At 35.7% G+C, this 12,222-nt stretch overlaps 1 protein-coding gene, 1 non-coding gene and 2 pseudogenes across 2 annotated transcripts; 2 read left to right on the top strand and 2 right to left on the bottom strand.

Annotated features, from left to right (window-relative positions):
- Positions 1-610: 610 nt before the first annotated feature.
- On the top strand, positions 611-2,168 carry LOC125847471 (uncharacterized; annotated as a pseudogene).
- Positions 1,286-4,844, top strand: LOC125847755 (GDSL esterase/lipase At5g45910-like; annotated as a pseudogene).
- Positions 4,845-5,984: 1,140 nt separating this feature from the next.
- On the bottom strand, positions 5,985-6,069 carry LOC125849584 (small nucleolar RNA SNOR75). Its single transcript, XR_007444663.1, has one exon. It is a non-coding gene; the product is annotated as a small nucleolar RNA SNOR75 (small nucleolar RNA).
- Positions 6,070-7,764: 1,695 nt separating this feature from the next.
- LOC125847737 (BTB/POZ domain-containing protein At5g66560) lies at positions 7,765-10,490 on the bottom strand. Its single transcript, XM_049527417.1, has 4 exons — positions 10,014-10,490; positions 9,874-9,943; positions 8,512-9,783; positions 7,765-8,423 (listed from the first exon to the last, which is right to left on the bottom strand). Exons 1-4 carry the CDS (start codon positions 10,052-10,054, stop codon positions 7,836-7,838), a joined length of 1,971 nt encoding a protein of 656 aa, XP_049383374.1. The 5' UTR covers positions 10,055-10,490; the 3' UTR covers positions 7,765-7,835.
- Between the last annotated feature and the right edge of the window lie 1,732 nt (positions 10,491-12,222).

Below are 12,222 nucleotides of genomic sequence, written 5' to 3'. Positions count from 1 at the left end.
CCCGGCGACTGATGTCCGATGAAAACCCTAAATCCTCAAAGTAATATTACTTTTCTTCCCATTATCTTGGTGTCTTCCATTCATTAAGAAAAAAAACGAAGGAAAATCTGAGAACCGATATTGGAATTCTTGCATGTTGAACTTGTTGGAATTCCGGTGATGATGTCCGATCAAAACCCTAAACCCTAAATCCTGATCTATCTATTGGTATTTTACGGTTCTTCCCATTATCTAGATATTAAGGTAAAATTCAAGAACTCGATTTTGCATCTTGAAATTCAAAAACTCGATAATTACATATTGAATTTTTTAACAATTCAAAGAAAATCCGAGAACTCGATATTGGAATTCTTGGATATTGAATTTGTTGGAATTCCGGTGATGAATCTATTGGTATTCTTGAGAAGACTCGATTTTGCATGTTGGAATTCAAGAACACTTGTGGTTTTTTTTCAAGAAAATTAAAAAAGTTAATTTAAAAAAAGTTAAGTTATGTTGTCATCCTGGTAGTGTATGTTAAGTATGTTAAAGAATTTGTTTCCCCTATTTTTCCCGGCTTAACTGAAATTGTTAAGTCCACGCATGCAAATTGCTGTTAACGAATAGGGGGATATGGCCAGAATAGGGGGACTTGGTCCATGGGATATTTATGGTTCAGGTCCTTCTGAATTCTATTATGATGGAGATGATTTGACACATGCATTCTCATGGTGAAGAGATTCTTAAGAACTATTTGATACCACGAGCTATGCTCTCCTCTAGGGTGGATGGGGACTCACATATATGGATTGATGCTGGAAATCGAGGTAAAACAGATGAGCTTATATGGAAGAAGAAGAAGAAGAAGAGTAGAAGAAGCCATTCAGCTCCTCCATTTTACAAGGCAAGAAGAAGTTCTTTGCCACGAGTGAGTCTTCAAGAAAGGCAGCAAGAAATAAAAATATTAAGACTGTTCATGATGTGCCACTCATGCCGGGTAATTTGTCCTTGAGTGCTTGTTTGTGTTAATATTGAACGATGATAGAAAATGTGTGCAACTAATTAATGTCATTTTCCATCGTGCAGAAACTAGAGATGTAAGGAGACTGCATCATTCTGAAGCTATCTACTTGGAGCTTCACGGCAGTCATCCCATCAATGTGATCAATCTTCCACCCTAAGTTATGGCGACAGTGTATTCTCTGATGAAAGGTAATGTTATCAAACTTCTTGGGAGGATTAGATCTCTTTCTGATATTATCTCAATCAAATATGTAAGTAATTTACATCAGCTAATGTTTCTCTCTTCAGGTCAAGTGTGAAACTGAAACTTGTTGATATTTGGAATAGCAAATTACAAGCTGTAGGGGAGTGCACAAGCGCGCACACGATGGGGAGTCAAAAGAAAGTAAACTATTTGTGCCATTTGTTCCTGACGTGAATAAGAACTGAATTTTTCTACTGCATGTTTCAGTTAATTAGCTTCATTTCTTTCACCCACTTTTCAAGATTATCTTAGAATATTCTTATTAATCCTGAAAGCACTAGAGATTACAATGTCTTTTTCTAAGTCTCCTAGGCCACAAAATCTCTTTCAAACTCCATCTTGCTTATGTTCTGATCTTGTAATAGAATTGTCATGCCTGACATTTTTTATTCAAATTTTCAGAATTTGCACCAACAAAAACTGAAAGTTCCTTACTGAAGGAAAGGAGTGATATAGGGTGCTTTGTCTTTTGCTTCATCACTTTGTGGTTGTCTGGAGGAGTTTATCCTTGTGTGGATACTTGGGCCCATGTTGATATAAATGTGCGCCCCTTTTTACATAGTCAAGGATTACGATTTTTTGTTTGATTCTAGCATTTATCTTCGTTGAACATTATACTCATTGTCATGTTCTGCATCATGCTGCAGATGAGTGTATTCGTTTGGAAGAACTGCTGGGAAGGTAATGATTGTCTAAAAACACATTGAAGTGTCATTTCAACTTGGAGTCCGTAACATATTGAACTATCAGGTCTTTCTGGAAAAATCAGGACAACAACCTATCTTGATTCTGAGCAAGAATTGGTATCTTTATTTTGATAAGAGGTTTCATTGGTTTTGAGTCTTTGACAATGCTTTTACAGGTCATTCCTGAAATTGGTTACCAATTACTACACAACTATGAGGACCAAATTCAAAACTGAGGTTGGATCTGCAACATTCATTCTCAATCTTCAAGATCATTTACCAGATAAGTTATATCTTTGTTTAGATTTTCATCACACAATCAGTCTATGGAACTTGATAAAAATGTCATTTACCAAAATTTCCATTGCACTAAATTTTGTAACCTTCATTAAAGTTAAACCTGACTCCTGAGCATGAAGTTATATGATTTGGATAAAGCAGAAACTTAAATCTGATTCACAAGCAGCCAACATCTGTCATATTTCTTGCGGTAACATTCTCTAATACTTGTTTCTGTCATATAATACATTCAAAAAGTTAAGTACATGCAAACCATATTTGCAAATCAGTCTGAGAAGGGAAAGGTATTCTTGTACTGATTGTAGTTGTTAATACAGAAGTAGTTGCTCACCTAGATTCTCATACCTTTTACTACAGTTTATAGATTATTCTCTTCAACATTTATATTCCTCCCTGTGGTGGATATATGCATGTCTAAATGTGGAAAACAAAGCATGACAAGCACTTCTTCTCAATAGCACAGTTTATATCAGTTCTGTGCTCCATCTTGTTGAAAGCAAGAAATATTTTGAAGGCTTAAGGCTTTCATGTGTCATTTGTGCGCATTGTCTCTTAAAGGTCCATTTTATGTTGTTTTTTTTTTGGTAAACTGTAAATCCATAGCCACCTTCTGGGAAGGGTTCTATTTCTTTTAAGCCTCCCACTGGACAAGAGAACTAGTTACATTAAAAAATGTTGAATCAACCTATAACTTTTATGAGCTTTCTTGCTATTCCATTTTATGTTTAATTGTAGCAAGTGAATTATGAATTGTAACTTAAAAGTAAATTGTGAATTGTAACTTGTAAGGGAAGAGTTTTTTAATTCTAATACCATCAGTAACTAGACAATGCTAGAGGTTCTTTCTTTTTGAATTATAATGCCTTGAAGCTTGAATAGCTTCCAACATAATTTGGAAAACTATTCATGACATCCTTCATGTTTTAGGAAATACTCCACTAGCTAACTAGATTCTTTTGCACTTGTTTCATAAGGAAATGATTGTTTTCTTGATAATAATATAGGTTTCGTGTATTTTGGGCAATAATCTAAGTGATGTGGGTCTGTTAGAATTTATTCAACAGGTTAGTCCATCAACTCTAACTAGCTCTCTTATTTTACTCCTCCATTTAATTCTAATCTTGCTTAAGTTCTTGCTTAAATGTCGTGTCATGGATTATCAATATAGTTAAATTCTCTCTTCCATGTCCTTCCCTCCCACGAAAAATAAGGAAAGGGAACATATTGTACAGTTTCCATGTAAAGGCAGAGTAACAAACTGTTTATAGAATTTGAACTAAATGAAAGAAAAAAGGTAACGCAACAGAAACAAAATCCTAAATAACCTTGGGAAACATGTTATCCTCTATAAATACAGAATGCCTCTTTAGAGCTTTGCATTACAAACCTAATTACTCTGCTACTGTGTAGACCATCTTCCCTTTTCCATTACTCATTCCTGCTTCTCAATGGCTTCCCTTAGCAGTTGTTAGTGTTTGTTGCTCTTCTTATTACTTTGTACCTGTCTTCTTTCTTTCTCTCTTTCTAAAGAAACTGTACACATTGGTCCCTTTAATTCCATGTACAATTTTGGAGATAATGGTCATTCCTCTTCATCAGCCCCTATCATATTGCTGCAACCATCAATTTGACTTCTCCCAACCATTCACCCAATGAGGCATCTTGTCTTAATTTTGCGCAACCCCTGGAGCGACCTACTGTCATGGAGCCCTATTTCTTCCTCAAGAATGGCATCCCACCGCCTCCCCAGTCTCATGATCTAACGCATATTATCACATTCATGAAGTTCTTCTATAAATACTGCTCCTTTTTATAGGACTGCGCCAAAAACAAATTTCTTCAGAAAGCCCTCATCTTTATGGATCAACCCAGCATCAACGACTAAAAGCATGCCTTTTACATGGAAAATCTATTTTTGAGGCATCCCATCTCGTGCCTGAGACCGTTAAGAATTCAATTGGAAAAACTCATCAAAGAAGCTGGAGCTGAAACTGTTAATGTTTCTGGAATTCTACCCATCGGCTGTTTTCTGGGTTATCAGACTGAGGGCGATTCAATTGGAAAATGCAGATGCCACAAGGGATTGAATATGTACTCGAAGGTTCACAATGATCACCTTTGACAAGCAATTCGGGAGCTGCGTTTGAAATACCCTGATGTTCACATCATATACACAGATTACTAAAAAGCGTTCACAGCTGTTCTTAAAAACCACACCTTTCTGGGATTCTATACAAAGAATTTGATGAAGGCATGTTGTGGTAGGGGCGATGGTCCGTTGAACTTTGGATTTCGACCGACCCCTGATGCTTTGGAGAACCTGATTGACACACTCTTGAGCCAAAAAGTATTCATATTTCCAGAATTCAAGTTTGGAGAAGAAACAACAGCACAGCAGTAGAAAGGCATCATTCCAGGTTTCGTGGAGGAGTTAAAGAAATGTTAGGCATTTACTCTTCGTCTAAGACGGCTTTATTCCCACAAGATATCTTAATCCAAAGGGTGGAATGGAGAAGAAATTGGTCATTTTACGGTAATTAAATTGACCAAATAGTCATTTGATGTATTTGCCAAGTAATGGCAAGTTGTATAGCCAAACGTCATTTCCCAAGTATATTTGGGGCCAAACGGGTCCTTAGAATTACAATTATTTTGTGGTCTTGAAGACTGTACGACTCGTTTGGTCATAGATTTCCCAAGTAAAAATTGGCAAATAGTGTTTGGTCATTATTTGGCAAATAATCCAAATTTCCAAATACTAGAAAAAACTAGTATTTGAGCCAAATCTCATTATTTGGGAGCTATTACAAATTCAAATTCTACACACCAACCTTTTATCTTTACCAAAACACCCTCTATAGTAGTTTGCATTGTATTACATAATTTTTTACATGAACAATAAAACAGTGATGGAATATGAAAGTAATGATATGATTGTTGATAATAATAATGAACAATCGAATTAGGGTAACAAAGCCATGTGCTTTGTTTACTTCACAATATATGAAATGTTTCTTGTTGCACTCACTCTAACTGTCATATTGATCCAATGTCATGGACACTACTAGGTGAAAAATTTCACCATAGAAAATATTTGCCAAAAATATGGCTGAATGCTAGCTAACATTTGCCTTTTTATTGGAACTTGTTTTATAATTACTAAATCCAGCTGCTGTTTATCAATTCACAATCACTATAAACCTCCATTCAATGTAGGGAACCAGCGCCCATTTTAATTAGATACAATGCAAGTCTTGCAACAAAGTTACAATGTTCAAACACACACGAAACAAAAAGTAGCTAGTTTAAATTCAAATTATTGGAAAGACAGTTTTAGTGATGTCCTTTTTATTTTTATATGTGATGAGGCGCACTTAAAAGTTTTTACATGAATGAATTATAATGGCTTTTAAAACATACATCTTTTTGAGTGAAGCCCTAAAACGACACATTGAAAGCACAGATCTCACAAAAGTTTTAAAGAATAAACGTTTTTGGAATTCGTGACATATTACCACGCAATTGAAGCGCAAATCTTTATCTAGACGAAATTTTCTTCATGTGGTAAGACTCAAAAATCAAAAATAAAAAAGGAACTATAAAATCGAACGTTCAAATTTCTTTTCTTTTTTTTTAAAAATGAAAACTTGGTTATATAAACAAGGAATAAACTAAATTAATCAGAATCAGATTTAAAATCTCACAAATAACCAAAAACCAAAATTAAAAGCAAAGAAGTAGCAGATAGGATTTCCTCTCAGACAAATGCCTCGATTGTCTTCATTATTTTAAAAGAATGGATTATCAGACTCGTCATCTGTTTGTTCATCATTGAGGAACTACTACTTCAACATTCACAAAAAAAAAAAAAAAAAGATAAAAAAAACTGAAATTCAAAAATATAATCACATCCCTAATGTGCTATGTGTGAGAAGAGACAGGTAGAGTAGGTAAAGGGAAGATTGAAGCTGTTCTACTTATAGTCATTGGTAGGTTTAGGGTTTAACATTAGGGGATTGGCTTCAGGCCCAATCTATACTTCTTCTTGGACTTTAGTAGACCGACTTACCACTACTGGGCTTTTTTGTTGTCTTGGCCCAGTTTAACAACTTATAGCTTAGACATTGTCCCTAACGGAATGCACAAATACTCGTTTTTAGGGCCTCTTTTCAATTTATAATCGATTTTAAAAAAATATACTGATCAAGTTTACTTATCTTGGGCACAACTTCAGACGTACACATTCGAAGTTGAAAATATGTGTGTAACTATGGATATCTTTGTCTGAAGTATGATCTTTGTTTGATATGGTTTGTCAAGCTCAAATTCAGACATTTTTAAATGAAGTTATCGCCTTGGTAACGTCTATTTTGGACATTTTTTTAGTGAAGATATGACCTTGTTAAAAGGCAAACTTCAGATATTTTGGTATATTTGTCCCAACTTTAGACAACCAAAAAAACAATTGAAGAAAATTATGAGAATAATCTGAATAGTGCACACATCATTTTCCGTTTTAGGTATCTGAATTTAGATTATAGATTAACTTTATCTTTGACTAGTTTGTAAATAATAATTTTGTTATTTGACCTGATTAGAAATTTATGAAAACATATGATGACGGATGGATGGTGTCGCCGAAGGAGTAGACTTGTCTGAAGCTCGTTAAATATGGTGCCTCATGAAATTTTTACTACAGTCCTTAGGAGGTGAGCAAAAATAATACTCCCTTCTTTATGTGGCATGGTTCGAATGGTAATTAAATTTCATAATTTTGATAGAGTGAATTTCTCTGTACAAAGTCTCTAGTCCTTTAGTTTCACTGCACAAATTAGGATTCACTTTTATCTTTCTACCATCTCTATTATTCTGTTTTCCTTCTTTCATAAAGATCCAAGTTAAGTGTTGGTTCTCAGTGGTGCATGATAAAATGATTGAGCTGCTTTTCGATAGGCAAAGGCAAATGAGAAAGATAGTAAATTGTTTCAAAAGGAGAAGAAACACTTTATCCTTCTTTAATGAAAGGTATTCGTTCAGACACATCTTTTCAGGCCAGCAATGCTCATTTTGTTGCATTATGACATGATGGCTAATTACTGGACCACCCGATGATTGAATAGTCCAACACGAATTTCCCTCTCCGTCTAAGCTTAGCACTATGTAACAAATACTAATACTATCGCACTCTTTTGGTGTCCAATTAAAACTCCAAATTCCCGAGGCAAGTGACAACTCTAGTATATAAAGCTACTTTAAATTTCATCAAAATAAAAAGTAGTTCATCATCATAGTCAGATACGTGGAGTATTCCCACCTAATTAAGAGCAATTTTAAAAAAAAGTGGTAAAATTCAAATTTTCAAACACGTTACATTACTGTTTTTTTGTTCTCCAACTACCGTGCTTTTCCTTAGTTATATCATTGAGATCTAAATATAGAAAACAGCAACAACTTACAAACAAGAAAGAATCTGTTCACTAAAGAATAGTAAGTTGGAAAAAAACAAATTTCTTAATTACGGAAGAACAGATATATAACTTAAAACTAAAAGTAGAGACCATTAGGTAGAAGAAAGAAGTTGATTTGTTTCTTATTTGGCTTTATTATTGATGTTGATGACGATGGCCCCGTCCTTTCTTGGCCTCCACAACCGTTGGTTCATGCGAGTCACACACTTGCGTCTTGAATTTACATCCCAACTTCTTTCTCCACCCTCCTTCTCTGCCGCCGTTGCTGCCGTGTTTGCCTACCTTATCTATCTTCTGGATTACTTTCTTCATTGAGGAGCATTCGCGTTCCAGGTCTTGTACTCGCGTCCTCATGCTATCCATATCCAAGCGTAGCACTTGATTCTCCCTCACTGTTTTCCTCCACGTGCTACTCCCTTCCTGTGCACGTGCCATTCCAACTACTCCTGTCGTTTCCTCTTGCTCTCCACCTTCACCCTCCCCTTCCCTGCCGTCCATAATTGACAGCCGCGGGATTTCTTCTGGATTCACATCAGCGACCATAAGAGTTCCGGCAATTGCTTGCCGGAGTTGGAGTTGTTCGAAGAATAGTACTTGAACTACGGCTCTAAGTGGAAGCCGTTCATTCTGAGCTGCGTGTGTACACGCCTCTAGTGTTAACTTTTGGCAATCCATTACTCCGCATATTTGCTCCCTCTCCGCTTCCGATATCCATGGATGCGCCTGCATAAGGAATTAAGTTAACAATATTTAACACAAATTATTGAACTAAACAAGTGAATAAGTATTTTAATTAAGAAAATGTCATTACCTTGAGATATACATCGACAGCTCTGTAAAGGCCATCATCAAAGAGTCTTGCTTGGTCCGGCAATGCAACAGCTAATTCACAGAATTTTTCCGGTAATAAATTATTATCAGAAGCTATTTCTGATAAGTAACCGTCGATTAACTTTCCGACTAACATTAATGCCGTGGATCTGACATTGATGTTCTCTTCTTCGCCTTGAATTCTAGCGGTAGACCTCTCTTCCAATCCGTTTAAAAAATATCCTAATATTCTCTCCACACAAGCGACATCATATAACGTTTCATTAAGATAAGAGTAGCTCGGAATGAGAAGATCGTCTAATGTGGCTTGTTCCAGTTGAGATCCGATTTTCCTCTCCAGTGCAGCTCGAGCAGCTTCCGAAGCATTTAGTATGTTCGCTGTTCTCAATGAGCCGAAGAGAATCCTTGTGGTTGTTGAAGTTCTTGAGCTAGTCTCTTCAGGAAGGTTAGTAATTATAGTCTCCAAAAGCTCTCTCTGTTCGTTCTCTGATGGTATCGAAGACGAAGATGCCTTCCTACTTGAGCGTGAAATTCCTGGAATGTACTTCTTCGCATAATACATTAGACAGCTCTCGATAACTTCTGAACTCAAATCTCTACCTTTCATTGCAGAAATCAAACGCTTGAACAAAGGCAAGGTCAAGTGCCCTAGCTCTTCGAACCACGAATCCATACCACCTCCTCTGTTGGCACCTTTACGGCGAGTATTTGCTTCAACTCCATTTCCAGGACCGTGATCATTCACCGGCCAGCCAAAGAGAGACGGATCAGCAGCTGAAGCTTTAACAGCAACGGCATCAATGCATCTCTGAACAATGCCGAGTGTTTCTGCTAACGGCAAGATGTTCTTGCACGAGTTTAGGGTTCTAATGGAGTCCTTAATACTCTTTAGCACTGTCTGTGAAAGAAACCTCTCCGTCTTGGAAATGAGGTTATCCTCGGAGTACTCTTCAGTCATCTCCAAGTACTCACCCGCACAGCGCAGTGGAGCAACGTTCGATGCAGACAACTCGATTTTCACACCATAACAGAACTTGGCAGCCGTCTCAAATGTCTCTGAACCGCCCGGGAAATCAGGGAACGAAATACAGTATTGCTGGTCCTCCTCATTATCCTCTTCTTCTTCAATCTCCTCATCACCATCACAATCGTTGTCTCGTTCAGCAGGTTTTTGGATTTTACTGCTACTTGCATTTGTCTCTTGCTCTGTTATCATTTCATGAAGCTTTCTACTTTTTGACATCAGGGGAAACTGAAACAACCGACACAAAAATAAGTAAATAAACAAACAAACACATATTATTATTTCAGAATCTATTCATTCAACACACAACTGACCAACCTTGTGAAGATGGAAGGCCATATCTTCAACTTCGATGATGATATCACTGGGTAATCCTGTAGTACAAAACCTGAAAAACAGTGAATCTGAGTTAACAATACGTGAAGATGAAGAAGAAGGAAAATGAGATTGTTACTCACCATGCTTGGCCTTTGGTGGTGGGGTGGTCAGTGTGCGCCATTTTTCTTCAATGCAACAAGAAAGTTGAAACTTCAGTTTATCTTTTACCAAGGAAGTAGGACTAAGATAGATCCATGAAGATAAGATGTTTGAAAGAAAGTCTAGGTGAAATGATTATGTAGGTTGAAAAACAGAAAAAGATATATTGATGATGATGAAATTGATGTGTTTCCTTTTCCAAAATCTCTGTCTTCAAACTTGTACCCACTTTCCTTTTGATGATGAATCAGATCAGAATCTTCTTTTTTTCTCTCTCTAGGGTTCGAAGGAGGAAGAGGGAGAATTCAAAAAGCACTTTGAAAATCCACTTTGTAAGAATACACACAAGCAGGAAAAATTATTACTGTCATCATTAAATTGTTTCCCTTTTCTCTGTTTATAAGCACCAAAAACACACTTTGCTTGCCAACTATTGTTATTGCTTTTTTGCATCAAAACTACCCTATTATATTACTGTATTTGAGTGGGCCTAATTAGAGACTATAATCATACGCAACTTGATTACAGGAGTATTCACGTTGTTGCCATAATTAACATTTAATTTGCTTTGTTTCATTGGACGGGGTATGTTTGAATATACATGAATCAATTATATATATATATATATATATATATATATATATATGACATTTTTATTAAGAAAAGATCAATTTCATTCACTTCACCACATACACGTATAATATTATTGTTTAAGTTAATGGAGTCAAAAAAGGTGAAAAGGAGACTAATGGAACAAATGATTTCAAGATTATGGAGTTATAATATGGATGGTCCCAAAAGGGGCCTCCAGCTAAAAGGTGGCCCATATACGCTGTGTTCAGTTATCGTACCTTTTAAGGATCCATGACAATTTGAATTTTAAGCCCACATTTCCTGCTACACCACCACTTCAAATCAATTAAATGAAGGGAAAAAGAGTAAATATATCGCGAACTATCGTAAATGGTATGCAGATATCCTCATCATTTTTTTGGGACATTGGTGCCCTTGCCGTCCAAAAACTAGAGCATATATGCCCTTCACTCTTACGGAAGACTAAATAGAGACACATGTCGCAATCTTATCCATCAATCCAATATTTAATAAATATCGGGTCGGTGGATAAGATTATGACACGTGTATGTCCGTTAGTGTAAAAGGTATATATGCTCTAGTTTTTGGACAACAGGGGCACCAATGTCTCAAAAGTATGACGGAGGGTATCGGCATATCATTTATGATAGTTCGGGAGTATATTTGTCCTTTTTTCCCATAAAAGAATAGCACAACAAATTTATAACAGCTTGAGAGCAATTTGACACTCGAGAGTAGTTCACATGTATACCATGATATAATTCAATTTCATTTTTTCTTGATTTCTTACATTCTATTCGATATTTGCATTAAAACTTTGATTTAATTTTTATTTTCACACTGCATAGTCTTCTTCAATGTGGAAACCAAACTCTGGTTGGAAAACTGAGACATGAAAATTTTAAAAATATGCAACTGCCTGCCATTAACTAGAACATACCTATCTTTATTAGTAGGGCAATAAATGGTGTCGACTTTATGAGGTCCACGCAAAGAGAGGTTGCTCGATATTAATTCTTCTATCTAACATTTCAAATTCAAAATAAATAACACAACAATAATATATTCTATTTAAATATTAGTATAATGAAGACAGGAGATCTGATTTTTAGATTATGGTATTAATTAGTTTGATTTTACTGCAGATGGTGATAATTTTGAATGTGCAAATTGCAAACGTTTGCTAAACAACTAAACATTCTCTGTTTCGGTAAATTATAGTTAGGAAATAACTCTACAAGACCCAAGATGTTGGAGAAGGCACTGTATTATAGTTAGAAATGGCAAAATTAATCCACAAAAATATAATTTATTTAAATTTGAAATAGTTAATAACTCATTGATATTTATTAACTCGATCTATTTTGCCCCGTCAAATTCAATTCATGTAAAAACCAATTAAGCTAGTATCTGATTTGTTGTTTAGCTCATCTCACCTTAATATATCTCCGCACTTGCCTATTTAACATTCCTAATCATATCATTAAAATGCTACTAATATAAAAAGACACATTATTTTATACAAGTTGCATCCATGGAATGTCCTCCCCTAAAGCTATCCATGTTCCAAAGTGAAGGAAAATAAAAATATAAAAT

Source organism: Solanum stenotomum, chromosome 12 (genome assembly GCF_019186545.1).
Source record: "Solanum stenotomum isolate F172 chromosome 12, ASM1918654v1, whole genome shotgun sequence".
NCBI lineage: Eukaryota > Viridiplantae > Streptophyta > Magnoliopsida > Solanales > Solanaceae > Solanum > Solanum stenotomum.
Note: the sequence above shows the minus strand (reverse complement) of the source record. Positions and strands in the feature narration are given on the sequence as shown.